Source organism: Struthio camelus, chromosome W (assembly GCF_040807025.1).
Source record: "Struthio camelus isolate bStrCam1 chromosome W, bStrCam1.hap1, whole genome shotgun sequence".
Classification (NCBI taxonomy): domain Eukaryota; kingdom Metazoa; phylum Chordata; class Aves; order Struthioniformes; family Struthionidae; genus Struthio; species Struthio camelus.
Window position 1 is genome coordinate 16,188,730 of NC_090981.1, and position 22,990 is coordinate 16,211,719.

General features: G+C 39.6%; 1 protein-coding gene across 11 annotated transcripts in view; it reads left to right on the top strand.

Moving 5' to 3' along the window:
* Positions 1–22,990, top strand: part of LOC138060861 (spindlin-Z) — a 62,848-nt gene that overhangs the window by 25,895 nt on the left and 13,963 nt on the right. For all 11 annotated transcript variants that reach the window (XM_068924354.1, XM_068924360.1, XM_068924352.1 and 8 more), the window contains 2 exons: positions 3,792–4,017; positions 21,422–21,470. In XM_068924354.1, the coding sequence (XP_068780455.1) occupies positions 3,966–4,017; positions 21,422–21,470 (101 nt within the window). In that variant the 5' untranslated portion in view covers positions 3,792–3,965. The remainder of the gene's footprint in view (positions 1–3,791; positions 4,018–21,421; positions 21,471–22,990) is intronic.

Below are 22,990 nucleotides of genomic sequence, written 5' to 3' on the forward strand. Positions count from 1 at the left end.
AATAGGGTCCTGAAGCTTTTGGGTAGAATACAGTAAACAACTGTGCTGTGGGTTGCAAGGAAATGCTTGTAATTTCAGGGGAAACAAGCATGAAACTTATGTCTGTATTTTCATGGAGTTAAAGGCTCATGTAACAAAGTCTTTATTTTAATGCTTCTAAGTAGTTATGGGTGTATGGAGGGGGTTAAACCAGTTTATAAGGAATATATAGCCTTTGCCTACTGAGTGTGCATGCTGTTTTTTCCTCCGTTTACCTTTATGCTGCAAAAAAGGGGGGGGGGGGGGGGGAAGCATAAGGTGATACTTGTATTTTCTTCTGTTGTGATACTGCCTTCTTCCCTATCCCTACCCTGATAGTATGATTGTACTGGTTTTGTAGTATGATGAATGACATTTTAAAAATTCAAAATCCAAAAAAAATGGAACAATATGATGATACAAAGCATTCACCTAGCTGCTACATTCAATTTTTTAAGTGTGTTCTGACCTAAAAAGGAAAACATGCTCTGAGTGTGTGTGGGTTTTGTTTTTTGTTTTTGGGGTTTTTTTTGGTAAAAACAAGCCAAACGCCCGGGCTGGTGAGTAGTTGGAGCTGACATGCTGCTAATTAGCAGCATGTCTATCTTCAAGTGAAAACCTGCAAATGAGTTACTGGGGACACGGGTGTGGGTGACAAGTGCCATAACTGGTAGGCTGGGACACCTCTCCTCTAAAAGTTACTGGTAGTGGGTAAGGACAGCATAGTATATTCTGGATGTGTTAGATTGGATCCAAAAATACCATATGTGTTGTGCTTGCTGTATGAAAGAACAAAGTAGTGGGTTTAGAATTGGTACACTAGGCTTTTAATAAAAAGGCTGACATCTGTTTTCAGAAGTCCTACTGAAATATTTCAAAGGGACTTAATGGCTTCTCACTTCAGATTGCTCAAATACTAAATGCTAATGCTGTTAACAGAATTACCTTCAAAAATAGATCATTTCATAAGGCAACCTAAGTACATACTTCTAACAGGAATTTCCCTCCGTCCTTAGCAGCATGGCTTGTTGCTACTTAGTATGTCACAAGTCCATTAAGAATTGTTGTACCTTTATATGGAACATGGTATTCTTAAATACTGATTTTTGTAGTAAAACTTTGTAATAAAAGGTTTTGAATTTTGTGAGTTGACTTTTTCCTTTATTTTTTTCCATATTAAGGATTTACAATATACACACAATAACTTTAAACGTGCTGCTTTGTTGTTAATCATGCTTAAATGTCAAAATTGTATGTTTTTTCTGGTTTATTTTTAGTAAGGCAAATGAGACTTAGTTCTGTGTACTTCAAGGTGTTATCGAAGTACATCACTTTCTTTAGAATATCTGTTTTACTCTCTCCTTATTAATGTCTTTAGAACTGTCAGTATGAAACTGAAGTGTTAGGAATTCAGAATACTAATTTTAGGAAAGTTTGTTTCATTTACTTTCTGTGAAAGTTGTAAGTAAAATGTTGAATTAATGAAAGTTACTGGCTTAGTTTCTAGAAAATGTGAGCTGGAGAATCAGCTTCTCACTTGAGTATTCTGATATCCTTAGGTTCAGAGAGCACAGTGAAACACTTCATTAAATGTTAACAAATGAATTGTGACTTTAAAGGATTAGGAAGTCTTTCTCCTTTTAAGAAGTATAACTTCAAATTTGTGGAGTAGTAGTGACTGGGGACAGATAATTCAAATAAAACACGTATTAACTGGTAGCAAGTCAAAGCCTGTTTTTTGTTTTTATTTTTTTGATAAATATAACTACAGAATCAGTGAAACTAAAATGTCTATACAGTATCTTACATTTAGCTTGCCATGGATTGGAAATCTGGAGGGGGAAAAAAAACCCATGATGCATAAAGATGTTATAAAATATTTTCACCTTCTCGGATGATAAGTCAACAGCTTACTGGAAATGGTGTTTTTAGTTGCTAAGTCTTAATATTTTTTTTATTAAATTATAAAGGCATAATACTCAGTTTATTCTCTCTGAAGCATAATATCTTCTGTAGAAGAAAAGTGGCTTTCCTTTGCATGTGTACATGGTGTCTATAAGACTGAATATGGAAATGTGTCAGAGGAGTGCTCTGAATTCAGAATTTACTTCAATAATCAGAGATGCCTCTGCACTAATCTGTTTTAATCTATATCAACATGTTTTTGATGGCTTCAGCTGAAAAAATAAAAATCTTACTTTGTGTTCTCTCTAGTTAAATAGCAAACTAACTGCTTCCTATTGTTTCTTAAATGCTTTGTAAACCTTGAATATTGCTCTTCTGGTACTGTTCACAATTATTATATATAACTGGCAGCTTTCAGGAGAGACGGAGTGTGGAAAAACTGTTAAGCTCCTTTAAAGGGGTTTTTAACTTCAGTCTCTCAAATTCTCATGACTTCCTGGCTGTGGATGTCTAAAAAGCTTGCTCTTCCTTATATAGTATAGATCTTTCCAAAAACTACAAACTGCCAAATGCTTGCTTAAACCAGGAACACTAGAAATGAGTGTTTAATTTTGTCTGTCTGTCTGTTGCTCTTTATTCCTAGGAATATTAATCTACACTGCTCTGATATTCTCAGGAATTAGTGGATCTGATTCATGGAAGAGCTAACAAAGTGTTAGAAGGTGTAAATACAGTTTTCTGTGGCATACCTATGCCGTAGCTCAAGGCAATTCCTTGTACGTTCTGTTGTTCAGTAAGGCATGAACATAAGGCGCACCTTCTCCCACCACTGGGATGTTAGTTAGGACCATTCCTCTGTGTTTGACCGTGTCGGTCATGCTTTTGTCAAAATTGGCAGTGGCTTCCAAAGCTGCTGTTGGCGAGAAGTGCAAGGCAGTCTCGGCCAACACTGACTGACGGGTTACAGAGAATATGATTACAGCAGTCGCGTTTCTTAAGGAAACCGGGCTGGAAGGATGAGTTTACCTAACCTCTTTTAGCCACAGGCAGTATAGAAATGAACGTATTAATCGGGATATATGTCTGCTGTCCAGCGACGTTAGCCTGAAATCCGTGTATGTAGCTCTTTGAACTTTTTTAGGTGATCACAAGATTCTCGAACTGAAGTCCTGAGAAGGACTTTTTTAAAGTTGTCCTCACTTGCCTGCTTAATCTAGAGGAATGTGATGACTAAGTGTTTCAAGAATCCAATGACTTTAGGTATAGAGAATCACCACGCAGTTCTGCGGATCTTCTATAAACTAATGACTTGGTCTACCAACTGGCAAGTCAAGTAGTTGTTGCACTAGAATTTGTGGTTTTGGTACCGTTTGAGTCTTAAGCTTTTTTTTTTCCTGCAGAATTTTTTAAACTTATCTGTAGAGAAGTAATTCTGCTGTGTGGGAGTTTGAAGCATTTTATCTTTAACAAACAGAAGTAGTTGATTTGTGCTTTACCTCTGGTGAAGGTCATGCAGTTTTGTCTGGTTTCAGGCAGACGCTAAGCTGTACTAAGTTAAGTGGCTTTGAAGAAGTTTTACTGTGTACTTCTGCCTGTGGATAACTTAATCTGGTAGCTTTAATTACTTTCCTGTTCTTTTACACTGTATGGAACTTGCACTGTGTACATGAGGAAATGTACCAGCCCTCGCGAACGTTGGGCTGTCTTCTTGTCTGCCTGTCCTCTCTTTGCTGAATGTGTTTGAAATGACAGACTATGAAGTGACATCTTGTTAAACACGAAAGTGAAAATATTTTGTTTCACTTTAATGCTCATCTTAACTAAGTCTCAAATCAGGCTATTTATGCTTTGTCTGTTTTGTTTTTCAGAGTAATATAATTAAAAGTGCTTCTTCTACATTTGATGAAGAGCAAATCCATGGTTGGATGGTGGATTAATAAGTAGTTGTCCTATTCTAAGAGTAAGAAGATATTTTGGGAGTTGGGAAGCACTGGATTTTCACCCTAGTCCAGCAGCTTTGCTGCTCACTTAAACACAGATGAATGAAGACCCCATTTGGAAAATCACCAGGTCAGCGGTCCAGAGCTGATGCAGGTGAGGTGTTTTTGTTTGTTTGTTTTTTTTAGTGGATAAAAAAGTATTCTTATTCTGTAGACTTTCTTATATACTAATGGCTTTATGAAGCTATTTATTCAGTGATTAGTTTCATTATGGAAACTGTTGAATTGAAAAAGCCTATGTTAATTTAGCAGTACAGATTTAGTTAAATGTTTAGTGGCCTATCATATGAAAGGTTTAGTAGAACTGTAAGTTAAGTGCAGTTCTAAAAAGGAAGGGAAACAATCTGTGGTAAAAGTAGACTGACATTTTGAGGAGAAGATTTCTCTTTTGCTCATTCCAGAAGTGTTGGTTGAGTGAACAGTGGAGTAATGTGTTTCCCCACATATTTGTAACTTGCCATAAAACTCTTAATGGTTTGGTAGAAGCTGAGATCAGCATGTAAAAGAGCATCTCTTGAAAAGGTTTTTCTAAATGTGCGCAAAGGTTATTACTACAATATGTGTTCCCTAAATTAGGTTAGTCCAAGTATTTTAAAGCAATTCTTTCTTCAAGAAAGCCAAAATGAAGAGTAACCACTCAGAATTAGCCAAAGCAGTCGTAAAAGTTAAGTTTTGCAGCTTGATAGACTAATGAATCTCAGTCTTGTGTGCTCTGTAGTAAGGATTATCAGCACTGACAAGAAAAGCATCAAGTTACCAACAAAATTTGTTCTGTGTTGTCATGGGATGGATGACCAGCTACCTTACAGTCCCAGACCGTGTAGGTTTTGTGTGAGATGAAGGAGGAGAGGAGGGAGAGAAGGAGATTTACTGCATGACTACTCCACAACTTGTTTCAAAGATCAAAATTTACAGTGGTACAAAGCAGCAGTTCTGATTAAATTAGAAACTTGTAAGTATTCTAGTTGAGCTAATTACACTAAAAGTTATGCTAATGGTAACTACTTAGTAAACAGACGAAGCTAGCCAATCTATACTAATTGCAATTGCTCAAATAAATGAACTAGGCAAGCCATTTCTGGTTGATCTTACCCACTGTTGCCTCAGTGGCCAACGTACGCTCAATCCCAGGGAAGTAACTGTGGGAGAGCGTCCTCGTCCCGAGGAGTTTCACAAGTTCGCAGACCTGCTATCACCCACGAAGAGCCAAAGACGTCTCTGGGGCCAACCTGTTTGTACCCTTCAGGGGAAGGTGCAGGTGGAGTCACTAGGCCAGTAGCGACTGAGTGAAGACAAGTGCAGCTTTTGGCTGCTGCAGGGTTCAGCTCTCTTCCTTTGTTGTTATGATGATGATCGCACTCCTGGTCGTGGGGTGGGAGGCAGTGGCCGAACACCCCCACAGCAGGCTAGCTGCCTTGAGCACTCTTCAGCACTGAAGAAAGGAGTTTGAGTGACTGCTTTACTCTTGCAGTGTTGGCTCCAAGGAGAGATCCTTGGCAAGATTTCTTTAAAAGCTTTTTGGTAACTTTTAAAACCATTTTTACCTGTGATTAGCTTGCATTAAAGTTGCTTTGCTGTCAGTCATCTGAAAAATTTAGCAATTTCTAAGATAACTCCTGCAAATATTTTCAGTAGATGGTTTCAAAGGAGAGACCCAGTGCAAACTTTTAGATACTTGCTTCAATGGCTTTTCATTCAACCAGCTCATATGAGTCATCCTTCTTCTTAACACCACTAGACTATCTGTGGAAGGAGAATTGTAATCCTTGAGAGAAAAGAAAGGAAAGCAACCTTTGACCTCCCACTTTATTCCAGTATTGTTACTTTTAAGCCTTAGCTGGGTACTGTGAGAGTTCAAAGAATTCAGATGGTAGGTTTTTAAGGTTTAAGGCAAGAATTTTATCTAATAATTTAACTGTGATATACAATGAACAATATCTCTACAGCACAGATTTGACATGTCATAATGTGAAATTTATGTAGAGGGTAATTTTGTGGCTAGATTTTTTTTTTTTTTTTAATTTAAACTAGATAATTCTACTGTATTAACATGTTGAATAGAAAATTTCATTACTTGTTGTCCTCCTAACTCTATTGAAATAAAAAAGAGGGAGACTTGATCATGCTTTCCACTATTATTTCATTATAGTTTATCCTGTAACTGGCACCTTCATTCTGTCCCATGCAAAATCATTATTAGAATTGAACTCGGATGTCTTTAGATGCCATTTTTGCTTGGTAATATGTAATAGTTAGGTCTTTACCTTTTTCTATATGATAGGATGGGGATGGAATGATCTGCTGTACATGGAGATGCATATTAGGAAAGAGTGCAACAGGTTGCCATCATTGTGAGACTGCATAGCACGCTATAATGAAAATAGGGCACAAGATTTTTAAACACAGCTAGTGAGCATGGAAGACAATGCTTGTTTATCACAGCAGACAATTTCCCTTTGAAAAGAACAGCAAAAGCAGTAATTGATTTCATCAGAGTTTATCAAGTGATTTTTGAAGGCTGGCGGAAAGACCTTGTAATGTGATATAAATTAAGGTTACAGCGAGTTGATTGTATCTTATTTTAAAAAAAAAAAACTTGTTGGGGGGAAAATGCTATCAAGAGTACAACAAGGTCAAGTGTTAGGGAGCTGGAATTAGAAATCCAAATTAGAAAGTGGTTTGAGTGACAACTCTAAAATCTCTTTCTAAAAGAAAAGGTACATACGGATGAAGAGATCTTTCTCAACTGCGCGTTAATAGTATTTGCTAGGGGAGAACTACTTTTCAGAAATTATCATAAAATCTTCCCTGTTCTATGCGTTAGGATTAACTAGGTGTCAGTAATACTTGTGACCTTTTATAGACTTTTACAGCTGGCATGCATTTTCTTAAAATTGGGGACGTTAGGGATTTATTCTACTAGTGGTAAGATTTTTCAATAGGAAGAACATGGTTTAATTACTGGACTTGACAATTACTTGATTTGAAATAGTTATTAATGATTAACAAAGGACAGGGTTTTAACAACATTTGCTAACCTGCATAATATTGTAAACAACTCTGGGGGGAAAAAAAATCTTTTACATTAATGGTAAGTAACTTTTAACCAGGATTTGCTTTTTGAAAGAACTATTGATGCAAGTATCTTTGCTTATTTTGACACATCTCGCTACCTTCCCTTCTCAAAGATAGTCATCACTTTCCAGAAACTGCCTGAACAGATATTTATTTTCAGGAGAACTGGATACTTTCACTAGAAAACTTTTTTTTTTAATAACAAATTCTACCTATAAAATTGTTATATAGGAGCAGGTTATATATTGAGTTGGTGTGTTCTTTCTGTTGCTAATTTTTCCTCCTAATTAAAGATAAAGTAAAAGCACATAGATCATTTCCCAACTTTTTATATTTGATCTGTGTTTATATTTTATCTGTACATCATATAAAATTGTAAAATCATGGAATTCTAAGAGATTTTTGGGATCATGTCCAGGCTGCAAAAAGCTATCTGTCCCATCTGCCTACCAGCAATGGAAAGGCTTTTATCCGCTGTAAAGTGGTTTTTGAAGGAAGAAATACGTTTGATCAATACATCCAGGCTTTTTAAGTCTACTCTGTTGGGAGAGAGAGTTCATACTTCCATCTTGAGAAATAAAGGATAGCACTGAAGATGAAGAAAGTAAGGAAAGCCAAACTTGTTTTGTGTTTTGTCTTATATCAGTAGTGTGTGTCTGCAGTCTCTGTGATTTTGTTACAATATAGAGTAGCTTTCCAGGATACAGTTTCAGTAACTGAGCCAGCTGCTGTGTGCATGGCTTCGTGCCTGTGCCTGTCTAGCGCATGATAGCCCTCCCCATTTTAGAGGAATAGACTTTTTTTTTTGCCATTAATGCCATCTAGTATATTTGCCTATAAGATAAGTTATGATTGTCCTTGTTTTGTTTATATTTATGTTTAGCCTTTCTGTTTTACACTGTAAAAGTTGAAGTCATGGTCCTCTGCAGCCCTTCCCAGCTGGTGAGATTCTGTGCCTCTGGGAGGTAACAAACTGTATGATGGCCAGAAACAATCTCAATGTCTTTATTGGATGGCTTGAAGAGATAAAGTAATATTTTAATAAATAAAAGGGCTAGGAAGCATTAAGTGACGTGCTTGGTTATGTAGTTTGTTCAAGTTAAAAGCAAGTATAAATTTTTTTTGGTACTACCTCTGTTAATTAGGACAAGAGATCTCTCTCTCGGATGTGATTTGGTTAAAATTGTAGTGCAACTTTTCGGCAGAGTTGGAAATTCATTTTACCACTATTTATTTTACCACAGTTTTAATGAAAAGAACTCCTTTCCTTCCCCAAACTCTGTAAGTCACATTGAGCAATATTAGGTCTAATAGTGTGTGAATAAACATATCTACAGACTACTTCTCGGTCCCTAAAAGTAATTTTGAAGTAGCTACCAGTGCAAGAATAATTCCCATGTGGTTATATGGTTTTCTTGCAGCAGCCTCTGCAATATAATTTGCTCCCTGTTGCAAAGACAGCAAGTACTCTGAGAAATAAGATGCTGTGGTGTGTTTTGAACAACCCTTCTACGTTTAATGGACTGAATGGAGGGTGCCATCTAATTTGACAGCAATAAAAACATTGCTAGTAACTTCTCCTGTCCTTGCCCCAATTCTCTTCTCCTATTTCTCATCCCTCCCCTGTCCCCCTCAAGCCAAAACATGTACTCCCCTTTGACTCAGCTGTCTGAAAGTAAGTTTACTTCTGTTACTGTTCTTCTTCTACTAATATCTACTGTCGAATTATAAGGATCTGTTTTAAGGATCCATTATAGGCAGAATTAACCCAGGCTCAAAAAGCATGTTATTTGAACAAGCTGATGATTAAATGCTTGATTCTGTTGCTCTAGACTGGAACTTGGAATTTGTGTTGACTTTGAATTATAAAAGATACTAGTTTTAGTAGTCCTAAGGGATTGAGCAGTAAATGTATTTCTCCTTCCTCAAATCTATCGGCGTTTGAGTCATGGCAGCTTATTACAGAGAGGTAAAAATAATCCAATTACTTTAAATTATTTTTTTTCAGTAATAACTTTGTTATGGAAAACTAAGGATTCAAGATCAACTTAATTATTCAAAGTTTATTTTGCCTAAAAACATGGGATTTCAGAGTATTCTAGTTAAAGTTGTAGTGCTTGTCCTTCCATGGTTAGAAGGAGATAAAGGATAGGAATTTAAACCCTTTCATTCAGTGGCATTCATGCTATATAGAATCTAATAACTCTCTGTTATTGTTCTCCAGTTAATATTAACATCTTTGAAGTCACATTACAGCTTGAGACCAAACTCTGCTTGACCCCAAAACACTTAGTACACTATTTCTTCACTTGACAGACTTGTATAACAGTATTGCCCTTGAAATTGTTGGGGAACTTTTAAAATACCTTTCTGTTGTGAATTAAGTGCTTGACAGTGACTAATGCTAATTGTACTTCTGCGATAAAAGAACAAGGGTTAGATAGTACTAGGGGCTTCAAGAGCTTGCATAAGCAAAATTGCTGCTTTGCTTGTTATGTTTGGCAGCCTTTTTGCCGAAGGAGATGGGCAAGTGAGTAGGAGCTTGTGGACTGGTACCGGTGTATGATGAGGCTTAGGTAGAGCTTCCCCCCCACCACCACCACCATTTTGCTGTGACTTAGAATCAGCTGCTGCTTTCTCCCATTCTTCCTCAAAAACACTAACTTAAAGTAGATGCTTCCTTCAAAACAATCGCTTTCCCGCAAGATTACGTAACATCAAGATCCTTGCTCTTCAGAACCAGGATGTTTTTATTTTCGTATTTTAATAAAAATATTCATATTCTGGTTCAATATTTTTATATTATAAAATATCTGTAACTATATGGAATTCTTATTTGCTCTCAAATATCGTAAGTCATTAAGACATAGTAACGCTAACAACATCTAGACTTTACTCATTGAAATATGCATTTACAAATAAAGGTCTTTTTAGAATTGCAAATAGCTTATTCGGTTAGCTTATTCGGTTTCTTTAAACTGGGAAAGAAGTCCTATGCACAGCTAATTTCTTTCCTTAGTAAGATAAGATTTATATCTGTCTTATGTTTTAATTGTTTGTTTCTCTCTGTAATCTAAAAAAAATGAAATAAACAGGACTAAAACATGAGAAGAAATTTAGTATCCTAATTCATCTTTAAATTCCTCTAAGGAAAAGAAAAACCAAACAGCATTTCTAAATATTACTGTGACCTTGTTATAGTGAGCTTTGTCACTTTAAAGGAATAGCACTTGCAGCCATTCAAAGACTGCTTTACATTAACTGCTTGAAACAAGCATTTAATCCTGGCATGAGTCAGATAGTAATTCACAAGAAAGAGATGAAAGTAATAGAGGTGCTTTTTGATCCATAGCTATTCCTCTGTGGGTTGCAGAGGTGGTTCACCAAACTTTTACCGCTAATGTACGGTGCTTAGGCGGCACATCAAATTATGTGCCTGTTTGAACATAGGGCCTTTTTGTGCCATCTCTGGATTTTGGTGTAAGCACCTATTAGGGAAATGGATTTTTTCATGCTTCAGTTGTGCAAATGGGAATGTGTACATCTTTTGCACTTTTGAGGGTTAGAGCATTATTTTGTGTATGATCTTTGCAAGTGTGAAACGAGTTTCTTGAATTGCAAAAACTGCATTTGCTTGGTAACTTCTTTTTTTAATGTCTGTAATTATCTTAGCTATTGTTTTAAAGCATTACTTTCTTTTGGATGCTTTTTATAGTGAAAGGAAGAAACAGCAGTTTGAGACAGCTCTGGTATGCTACTACCATCTTACCCAGATATCATCTTAGTTTTTCGGTGGCTGGAATGGGATTAAGCAGGGAAATCTGATGTATTATGTGTGTAGCTACTACGGCAATGCAACAACTCAGTCAAGCTGTCCTTCTGTACATGTTCTTGAACTCCGTAAGCACTTTGAGTCTAATGTTTTTTAATCATACTTGTCTAGATTTCAAAATCCTCACTGACTGCAAGGATTTTATTGGTGCACTGCTTGAGTATATATTGTTAGTAGTAATGAAGATGCTTTTCAGAGGGAGAAAGCAAGCAGTACTGTTGGCAACACTTTTTTTCCCCCCCCCCCCCCTCCCTTTGAAGTTTAGAAACAGCTCAGACTCTATGTGGATGCTATTGCACTTGGGCTCTACAAGCAATTTGTAGAGTTATTGTGGTTTTCCAGTTAAAATAACATGGAAGAACTATATTGCTGAAGTAATTCACTTGAATAAAGAAAGATTGAGGCAGGCAGATCATCAGGTAATTCTGGTTTTCGCCTTACTGTGTAAGGATAAAACTAAAAGATGTTAAAGGAGACCTGCATGGATAAGCAAGGAACTCGTGGCAAAACTCAGAGGAATGAAGCATATAGAAAAGGGGACAGGTCACTTGGGAATATAGGAATGTTATCAGAGTATACAGGGATGCAAAAAGGAAGGCTAAGGCCCATTTGGAATTAAATCTGGCAAGGCATGTCAAGGACAACAAAGGCTTCTTCAAATACATCAATAGCAAAAGGAGGACTAGGGAAAATGTGGGCCCACTGCTGAATGGGGTGGGTACCCTGGTGACAAAGGATATAGAGAAGGCAGAGTTATTGAATGCTGCCTTTGCTTCAGTCTTCACTGCTAAGGCCAGTCCTCAGGAATTCCAGACCCTGGGGACAGGAGAGAAAGACTGGAGAAAGGAAGACTCTCCCTTGATCGAGGAGGATCCGGTTAGGGATTATTTAGGCAAATTTGACACCCACAAGTCCGCAAGCCCTGACGGGATGCACCCACGAGTGTTGAGGGAGCTGGTGGATGTTATTGTTAGGCCACTCTCCATCATTTTTGAAAGGACTTGGAGAACAGGAGAGGTGCTTGAGGCCTGGAAGAAAGCCAGTGTCACCCCAGTCTTCAAACAGGGCAAGAAGGAGGAGCCAGGAAAGTCCAGGCCTGTCAGCCTCACCTCCATCCCGGGAAAGGCGATGAGGAGTAGTCAGCATGGATTCACCAAAGGGAAATCATGCTTAACCAATCTGAGAGCCTTCTGTGATGGAATGAGTGGCTGGGTCGATGAGGGGAGAGCAGTGGATGCTGTCTGCCTGGACTTCAGCAAGGCTTTTGACACTGTCTCCCAAAACGTCCTCCTAGGCAAGCTCAGGAAACGTGGGCTAGATGAGCGGACATTGAGGTGGATGGAGACCTGGCTGAATGGCAGAGCTCAGAGGGTTGTGATCAGTGATGCAGAGTCTACTTGGAGGCCTGTAGCTAGCAGTGTCCCCCAGGAGTCCAGTCTTGTTCCAGTCCTGGGTCCAGTCTCGTTCAACAGACTCATCAGTGACCTGGAGGAAGGGACAGAGTGCACCCTCAGCAAGTTTGCTGGTGATACCAAACTGGGGGGAGTGGCTGACACACCAGAAGACTGTGCTGCCATTCAGGGGGACCTGGACAGGCTGGAGAGCTGGGCGGAGAGAGGAACCTCCTGAAGTTCAACAAAGGCAAGGGCAGGGTCCTGCACTTTTGGGGAGGAATAGCCCTCTGCACCAGGACAGCCTGGGGGTTGACCTGCTGGAAAGCAGCTCTGCCGAGAAGGGCCTGGGAGTGCTGGTGGACAACAAGTCAAGCATGAGGCAGCAGTGTGCCCTTGTGGTCAGGAGGGCCAGCAGTATCCTGGGGTGCATGAGGCAGAGTGTGGCCAGCAGGTGGAGGGACGTGATCCTGCCCCTCTCCTCAGCCCTGATGAGGCCTCACTTGGGAGTGCTGTGTCCACTTCTGGGCTCCCCAGTACAAGAGAGACACGGCACTACTGGAGAGAGTCCAGCGGAGGGCTGCCAAGATGGTTAGGGGACGGGAGCATCTCTCCTCTGAAGAAAGGCTGAGAGAGCTGGGCCTGTTGAGCCTGCAGAAGAGAAGACTGAGAGGGGATCTGATCACTGTCTACAAGTATCTGAAGGGGGGATGTCGAGAGGATGGGGCCAGTCTCTTCTCCGTGGTGCCCAGCGACAGGACAAGAGGCAACGGGCAGAAACATAGGAAGTTCCATCTGAACATGAGAAAAATTTTTTTCTTGTGAGGGTGACTGAGCGCTGGAACAGGTTGCCCAGAGAGGTAGTGGTAGTGGTAGTCTCCTTCGCTGGAGATATTCAAAACCCGCCTGGACGCGATCCTGTGCAGTGTGCTCTAGAGGTCCCTGCTTGAGGAGAGGGGGGGGGCTCCAGCAGGTCAGTCCCCAGGCTGTCCTGGTGCAGAGGGCTATTCCTCCCCAAAAGTGCAGGACCCTGCCCTTGCCTTTGTTGAACTTCAGGAGGTTCCTCTCCGCCCAGCTCTCCAGCCTGTCCAGGTCCCCCTGAATGGCAGCACAGTCTTCTGGTGTGTCAGCCACTCCGCCCAGTTTGGTATCATCAGCAAACTTGCTGAGGGTGCACTCTGTCCCTTCCTCCAGGTCACTGATGAGTCTGTTGAACGAGACTGGACCCAGGACTGGAACAAGACTGGACTCCTGGGGGACACTGCTAGCTACAGGCCTCCAACTAGACGCTGCCCCTTTGACTCTGCCCCTAAAAATTTACCTTTAACAGATTCCTACAGGGCTAAATATGTTCACCTATGGTTGCTCATGCTGTGTTTTCTGAATTTGTGAAACTCCCCACGTATAGATGATATTCTAATTGGAGGAACTTGCCCGGGAAGGTCAGCAGCAGCATGGCAAGCGCTGCCTAAGGCAGAAATTGAGGTGCCACCTGAAAAATGTCAGGGACCAAGTAGGGAAGTAAAATTTTTAGGTACTTGGTGGATAGCAGGCAGTCCAGTAATTCCTCCAGACACTTTAAAAAAAATTGAAGAGCCGCAAATGCCTCAGTCACAGAAGGAGTTACAACAGTAAATGGGAACTTTAGGATGCTGAAGGAAGCATGTAGCTGGATTCTCTATTATTGCTCGTGCATTATATTCATCCTTATGGAAAGGCAAACTCTGGAAGTGGAAATTAAAACAGAAAGAGACAGTCATAACTCAAACAGAAGAAATTAAAAACATATCAGTCATTGGGACCAGTATACTCCTGCGACCCCATTATAGCTGAACGGGGTTTTGCCAAGTATTCTACTTACTGTAACTTACTGCAAACTGGTCCCGATGGACCAAAAAGACCTTTATTATTTAGCTCAACTGCATTTAAGGAAACAGAACAACGATGCTCTGAGTGGGGAAAAGGACTTTTATTTTTAGTATGAGCAGTTAAACACCTTGAGAAAATACACCAGCGACAATGTGTGCAAACTAGAGGACCGTTTAATTTGCTAGAAGCAATCCTAAAGGGGACTGCTCCCCCAGAAGGAGTTGCATAAAAATCCACTGTCAGAAAATGGTATGCTTACCTAACAGCTGTTGCAGAAAACATGCAGTTAACTGAAGGATGTACTAAGGTTACCAAATTACAGGTGTCTGTGGATACAGACCCCTTAGCATTACAACAACCTTTTAAACATTCACCAATACTGAATGCACTGCCCCTCACTGAGGATACGCTAACAGAAAATATTTGCCTCACTGATGCCTCAGCAAAAAGGCTGAATGTTATATATGGTATAAAGATAAATGGTAAATGGCAATAGAAGGCCGCTGCATTAGATAGTACTACTGGCAAGCAAGTAATAGAAGAAGGTGAAGGCAGTGCACAAGTAAGAGAATTAAGAGCAGTGGTTTTGGCAGCACAGAATGGAGCAAAAAACATGTAGACTCTTATGCTGTGTGGGCCGGTGCCACGTGATGGCTGTGTCAGTGGGAAGCCTTGAACTGGAAAATAAATAGTTCTCCAGTTTGGAGAAACCAAGATTGGCAACTATTACTAAATATAGCCTGGAGAACACTATTCAGGATGAGATGGGTGAAAGCTCATGCCAAGGATAGTCAACCTGCCTCAAAGTGGAACCAAAAGGTAGATGAGTTTAAAAAATTAGGAAAATCACCTTAGATCTCAGGTAGTATTGGTTGGGAGAATGGTTACATCAAAACCTAGGCTGCAGAGGTAAAGAAGCTCTCTACTTTACTGCACAGAGTAAGGGCTGGCCTGTAAACAGGGAGACTTGTCAAACTGTTCTTACAGAACGTCCCCAGTGTAGATTAAAATTACAAGCAGATCACCCTGCTAGAACACCACATCTGCATATCAACGAAGGAAAAACTTTATGGTCCACATGGCAAATTGATTATATCAAGCCATTCAGACCCTCTGCGGGATATTGATATATTCTTACAGGAGTGGAAGTATTTTCTGGCCTGCTTACGGTGACTAAGTGCTAAAAGGCCAGTGGATGAAATACCGTACGAGGGCTATCGTTTTGGTTCTCAAATCTACCCACTTCTGATGTTATCCAAAGTGATAATGGCTCACGCTTCTCATATAAGGAAGTGCAAGACTGGGCAAAACAAGAAGGAATTCAATGGTTATTCCATACACCATACTATCCTCGATCAAATGGGGTGGTAGAAAGAGCTAATGGCTTATTGAAAAGGAGTCTCAAACCACATGAGGCCCAATGGGATATGTGACTTCCCAAAGTACTCCATCAATTGAATAATCTGTTTGGGCCTACTGGAAGCCCTGTAAGCTGAGCATTCTTTGCAAGAATTGGGCTTGGTGCTCCACCTTTTGAAAAAGGAAGATATCTAATAATATTACAGCCGGGACAACCTGTCGTGGTCAACTTACTGTCTATAGGTACTGTACCTATGACTCTAAACCAACTAAACCTTGTGGCCTAATTGCCTGGGAAGCTACTGATAGCAGTGGTGTCAAACACAGAAGTAGTGCTAGATGGATCCACCCTTCATTAATCCTGGGGTAACCCGTTTGGACTCGCCCCACCAAAACAAGTCTATCTGTTCTGCCTTACAGCATCCCATAGGATGTCTGGGCGTGTTGCCTGCACACTGATGATACTGCTTGCCTCGGCCCATTACAGGAGATCAATAAATTGGCCATGGTCTCATGCCCGTACTGAATATATGAGGAGTACGGCACTAAGCTCCAAAAATAAAGGATTGAACCTGGTAACAGTGGTTATGCACAGAAATGAAGTGTACTTGGAAAATGAATGGAGTTGGGATAGCTCAAGCCACTTAAAACAATTAGTGGAACAGTGGGGCAGCATTGGGTGCTGACCAATAAGGGGTTCTGGCTGAGTTCCACCTGATGGGAGTTCTGCTACTCAAATAGCGAGTGAACGTTCAAAAGATGAAACTAGGGAAAATTGTTACATTAATGAGTGTTGGCACAGCTTCACTTTGGTAGATCCAGTGAATATGACATGTCTATGGGCACAAAATGGGCACAAAAAAGGGGCTAGCCTTCAAATTTAAGATAAAAATTACTGAACTTAGTACTAGCAGCAACAGCAGTAACCCCAACTGCAACATTTCCTTCTAAAACAAGTATTCCAGTTATCATGCCAGACAAGAGGACGCTGTCCCCACAGATTTCTAGCATTGGACCATATGCGATCAAATATGCAGGCCAGCAACGAGTGTTATTTAATCTATCATGGTTTCTTAAATGAGTAGAACTGTTGATGCAAGTTAATATCCCCACAATCAAACCAACCTGCTCACCATTTCTAAGTACCTCCTATGCAGGATGGTCAGCACGGTTGCATGGGATAACCCTCGCCTCTCTAAAACAAACAAGGAGAGATGTGACCCATATCATAGGAACAGGATTGGGAGTCTTAACTAGTATAGATGCTAAAGCACTCGTAAATAGACTAAGCACAACAAGTGATCTGTACAAATTAGAACATCCATTGCAATCTTTTTGTTAGCCTTAGGAACTACTCAATGGCTTCTATCAGATACATTGCCTCAATGGGAAAAAAACAATGAAGGGGATCACCATGGATGCTCCTGGTGTAGTTCAAAGAAATGTCTCACTAGCTCTTAGTTGTATCCCGGCTGAAATGTGGATGCTATCTGTGGCAGCAGCAATTGTAAGAGAAGGTGAAGAGGGCACCTTACTCACTGAAATTCGAAAGATAGTTTGGGATAACGCAACTAAATTTGAAAGGGAGTTCCAATCTTGGTGGTATTTAGTCAGTTTTACTTATGACCTCATCAGCAACAAGGCCACAGCTTTTGTCTTAACAATATGCAATGCTTTGGTATACACCATATACCCAGTCATTGTGCTGGGATTAAATCACAATGGAACTATATTCTATCCGTTAGAGCATAGAGTATGGGCCTGGCAAAACAGAAACAAATGGCAAACTGGTGATATTAATGCATGTGTTGTACGGGAACAAGAAGGATTTATTTGTGAGAGTAATACTGTCAAAGCTCAAGATGTTTGTCTTGACAGTGAACAAAATGTTTGACGTTTCAAAATACACCCCGATGAAACCCCTGAAACTGTACGTGTATATATTGGGAAAAGATGTTTGTATGAGAACTCTTTGTGATTTTATATTTGTAGATAACATTATTGTAGATACTAGCAATAACTCAAATATTTGTGTTTGTAACGTTACTGAAATTATGGGATGTGACTTTAATTATTCAGCTCCTCTTAACTCTCATCAGTTGTTACAATCTAATTATATATTAAATCAAGATTTATTGTCTACCCCTATCGGAATGAATCTTACATTGGTGAAAAAACTGCTGCAACATAATGACCTGTGTCAGCTGCTGAAATACATCCAAAACAATGGACAAAGAACCCTAATAACTGCTCATCGTGATGCAGAAGAAATATACCATGTTCTGGAAAGAGTGAAAAAGAATAGAGAGCATTATTGATGGGAAACTCTTCTAGGATGGTCACCAACAGCAATGGGAATTTTTAATCTCATGCTTCATCCAGTTGTGATTTTACTAACTGTAGCATTATTATGTCTATTACTAATAATCATATTATATATAAGAGTTTGGTACATGATAAAGCAAATAACCCAAGTTCAGTCTCCCAAAACATATAAATTAGTATGGTAAAACTGTTTACTTGCCGGGGACCTGTAAGCATATAAATTATCAATATATTATTTATGGCACAGAGGCAAAAGGTGACCGCACCACCATGCGGTGAAGGATCAGATAAATTGACTAAAATCACTGGGTGAAGTGTGATGCTGTGCTCCCCCTTGCCCCCCAGCCTGATCGTTTGCATGTAGCCCTGCTCAGACAGTAGCCCTCAGGAAGGCTATAAACCATCAATAGCGGTCGGGATGGCTGCATCAGAGCAGAATCTGGCACAATAGCCAAGGACTAGTTGAACATGCACCAGCCAAGGTACAGCTGGTACGCATATATGCCTTTCGTCTTACCCCCTAAATAACGCTGCAGTCCAGAGCCCGTTGAGCACTCCTGTAGGGCAGCTGGCTGCACGGTGGTGAATCTCCCCTTGAAAAGGGACGCCTCTCAGGGTTACTCCTCGAGGTTGAGAGATTCCTTGCCCGCGACAGATCCTCAGTAAGTGACTAATAGCATGCTGAAACTTTGCAGACTTTGCTAAGTTACCTCTGTGATTGTGCTCTGGAGTTTAGAGAGCAAGGCAGGTCTATTCTGAACCTCATGGCTCAGCAGGAGAGTCTCCTCGATGCTTTTGTCTGACCCTGTCCTCCACGCAATAAATAATCAAGCGAACCTTGCCATTGACCCTTGTTAAATCACTGTCTTGTTTACAATTGAACTTTGTTAAATTACTGTCTTATCTCAATAAAACATATCACTGCTTCTCTCTTACGAATGAAGTGCATCACTCCCCACTCTTCCGTGACAGCTGTACAAGTAATTTGTAGAGTTACTGTGGTTTTCCAGTTAAAATAAAATGGAAGAACTATATTACTGAAGTAATTTACTTGAATAAAGAAAGACTGAGGTAAGCAGATCATCAGGTAATTCTGGTTTTAGCCTTACTTTGTAAGGATAAAACTAAACAATGTTAAATCTTTTAGGATGATCTTTTAAAGATATTGTGTTGTTCTATCTCCTTGTCTATAGCTGCTGTAAGGAAGACGTGTTCAGTGAACTCTTGTTACAATTTCAGAGGATGTCTAGCCACGTGAAATGCTATACAGCTCAGTAATTTAACCTGAAATGCACTTAAAAGGAGTATGCATTTCCTTGAGATGTTAATGTATTCAGGCAATACAAAATACAAATGTGAATTGTGACCAATAGGCTTATAGTCAATACTAGGGAGGATTTGTTCTAGGATCTTTGCGTACCTTGCTGTTGTCTCTTCTAAGTAGGTTATGTTCATGTTAAATATCAAATGCTGTAACTTGCAGTATTGAACTGGGGTGCTATCTTAAGTTACTGACAGGAAGAGCTAAACAGCACCGATTCATCTTAGTTGGCTTTGGCTTAGAGCTCAGTATGTGAGCAAACAAGTTTTGTAATCAGGAACTATTAACCAACCTCATTTTCACCTGACAGCAAAAAAGTGTAACCAAAGGTCACCGCTTAAACTTAACTTGAGTTTCACTGTCAGCATTTGGTAGTTTGCAGTATGTCATTTCATGCGTAACGATCTCAGCCAAGAAATTCTATACATGACTGAACATGAGAGAGAAGACATCTAGCTGTAGAGCTTGAATCCTACCAAAAGAAAGAGGTGCCCGAGGCAAGGAGTTACTGAAGAGGGCCAACACCCATTCCTAGCTTCTCTTCTGTGGTTCTTGCAGCCTCTCTAGTAGGTTGGTTGGGTTTTTTTTGTTTATTTTGTTTTCCTTCTGTGTTCCTGTAGAGCTCCTTTTCTGTTCATTTTGGAAAGCTTTTTGCTTTGGACCTCTGTTCTTATGCCCTATGTAATGTTTTCTGTCTTCAGCTCAAGGACTTTGTGAACAAATTTTGTGCTGAACCACTCTACTGAATATGTGGATGCTTTTATATACTGTTTTAATTACTTGAGCTTATTTAGCTAAAATCTTACTTTACCTCATCAACTAGGAATGTAAAATGCGAAATCTGCATGTTCATGTTCTTTTGAAACTGTTCCTTTACTCACTGAGAACAGATTTTTTTTAAAAAAAGAATTGTGTTTTAGATCTTTTTTCCTCACAGACTAAAGGGGTGGCTAATGGTATGATCAGAAAGCTTGTTTAGTAGTAATAGTCAAGTTCCAAAGTCTGTTAAGTTTCTCATCGGACTTTTTGTGGTATCTTTAATTTCTAGGTAATAGTTCTTATAAGCATGCGCAAAGGGCAGGTCTAATTACTTCATCTTGTAATAGTCTGAAATTGCAATTAGGATCTTTACTGTAGCTATTAGCATGGAAGGCTTCATCTTTGAAACCTAAAACATTCTAGCTGTCATTACAACTGGAGATGCAGCTTCCCATGGATTCGGTAAAATCTCATGTGTGGGGAAACTTCAGATGTGGTCTTACCACAATTCTGCCATTTATATCACTTTTTATATGTTCTCTTTCTCTATCTGAAATCAAAAGGTTAAAATATTCATGGAAACTCTTAAGGTTAGTGGTCCTTTCAGTGCTTGGCTCTTGTGTGTGACTCTACAACTATTATGAAAGTTAATTTTCAAAATATATTTGCCAAAGCTATGCCAGGAACATGAACATAATGTTACATTTAGCAGATTTGGAGGTTTGGAGCTGTCGAGGAACTGTATTTCTCTGTAGGTGTGAATTTAAGAATCCAAAGATGAAATGCTAGGCACAGATCTACAGATGCACAAGGCTTTTTACTGATAGACATTTAAGTTATATATGTGTCCGAGTCCAATACTCTTTGATGGGGTTCTTTTAGGTATTCCACAAGTGGGGGGTTTACAGTTAAATACCAGATTAACTTTTTTGAAGTTATTTGATGTCACACTGGACTTTGATTTAGCAGAGTGATACAGCAATGTATTTAAATGACAATGCAAGTACAAACTACACTTAGCCAAGTATAGCAATTGCAATATGCAGCTGAATTGCAATACAAATGTGATTCTTGTACTGGTGTGCTCACCATCGCAACGCTGGGTGTCCCCAGTAGCTGGGATGGGGAAGCAAGGCATGTGCATTTGTGCACCCTCCCACTTTGGTCTGCCTAACTTAGGAAGACATATTTTTGCATCCTTTCGGTTAACTGAAGGACAAACAGTTGTACAGCCAGTTGATTTGCGTGACTGATACAGTGGGTTATCTAGAACAAAGACTGCTCTTATTCCCCTTTGTGTTTAGATAAGTTGAGCTTTCTTTGCAACAGTGGTGGTCAGTTACTCCCTACATCCTTCACTGAGCTTCATTGGGTGCATTGCCCTTGCCCTGCCAGTCCTCCAGAGCTTCCTCCCGTTTTAGGAGTTCATTGATTGGCCACTAAATGAAGTGTCTGATTTTTATACTTTTTGATGTTCAGAAATAATTTTTTTTGTAAGATAGCTTTTTTGGCATTGTGTATGAACACACTTTGTTTTTCAATAATTCCATCATCGTTTATATTGTAGGTCATGCAGGAGTCTCTGCTAGCATGATGAAGAAAAGAACTTCCCACAAGTAAGTTGTTAATATTTTTGCTAAAGTGTAGCTCTCAATAACTGAAAGTACTGTTCTAGAAATGTATCTGCCTTGTTGCAGTCTCTTTGCTCTTGAGAATCATGCAGAGCTGTATTTAGCCAGTATATGCGTGTACAGTCAGACTTGAATTCTTTGGGAGGGCATTAGAAAGAGCATTCTGTTGATAGAGGTCTAAACTTGGTTTTGAATATTACTCTGGAAGAAGTTTATCCTGTGAAAACAGTTCTGTACTTTACTCCAGAAATTGGAGAAAAGGGATTGCAAGCCAGAAATCAGGCATATGTACTGTTGTAGGATCTCTGCTATCTAGAAGAAACCTGATGCATTGTCACCACGTCAATATGAAATTATTCACGTGAAGTATACTTACTGAAAACCCAATTTGAATTTAATCTTAGAAATGCTTAATCTTTGGGTCACTGCAACTCTAGCTTTTGGATTCTTAACCTTTTTTTTTTAATGAAGAGCATACCGAAACACGTCTATGAGTAAGCTGCTGTTTGTGCGCAAAGGATACCTGCTTATCCTACACAGTCACGGCATGTATTTTCCCTACTACATTTTGAAATAGCAGCTAAATGTTGATGAGTAAATGTGAGAAAACAGGTAATAGTCTGGACGTGATTGATCTTAGTATCTAACAGTTAAATGTTACTTCTGGCTATGTCTCTGATGGGAGAACTCTTAAAAAAGCTGGGGATGGTGAAACTTCTTAAAATGCTAATACGTATATTTTAAGTATAAATTCCTGTAGTGGTGGTATACAGTATGCATCAACCTAAAATAATTTGTCTGGCAGGTATATCTTCTGCAATTAATTTACTTGAATGAGTATTTATCAATGTTTCCCAGGCACAACACTTGATGTAAAACTGCCCTGGTCCCGTCCACCAACTCTTCATTATCCATTCTTGCTTATCTCCTTACAAGGCAGAGAGAAACTTTGTGTGTACGAGTGCATGCGTGCGTGCGTGCGTGCGTGTGTGTGCAGAGAGAAACTTTGTGTGTGTGTGTGTGTGTGTGTGTGTGTGTGTGTGTGTGTGTGCGTGCGTGTGCGCACGAGTGCGTGTGTGTGTGTGTCTAGAGACAGGTAGAGTTGGTTAAAACTTAATTTCTCTTGTTCTTTTTCAACCGCTCAGAGAAAGGAGTATATGATGGGAAGACTATCAGAGGTGGGTTGCCTTTTGTACTTGAGGGTGGCTAGTTTTTTCTTTGTTGTTGCTGATAAACACTTTTTAAATACCTGAATAGGTTATGTATTTGTTAGCATGAAGGCTTTTATGGGGCATGCTAATTTGTGATCCTAAGTCACATGATTTTGGGGCATTTAACCTAAGCACCCAACTCTATTTTATATTAATTTAGTCTAGTTTACTTGATTAAGAAATGTTTAGTAAAGGTGTTATTTTGTATCAGACCGAGGTGACTTCTTGTTTTCTGCTCACTGACCTCTCTGAGAATGAGAGACTAGTATAGAGTTGTTTGTTAGTTAGGTTTTT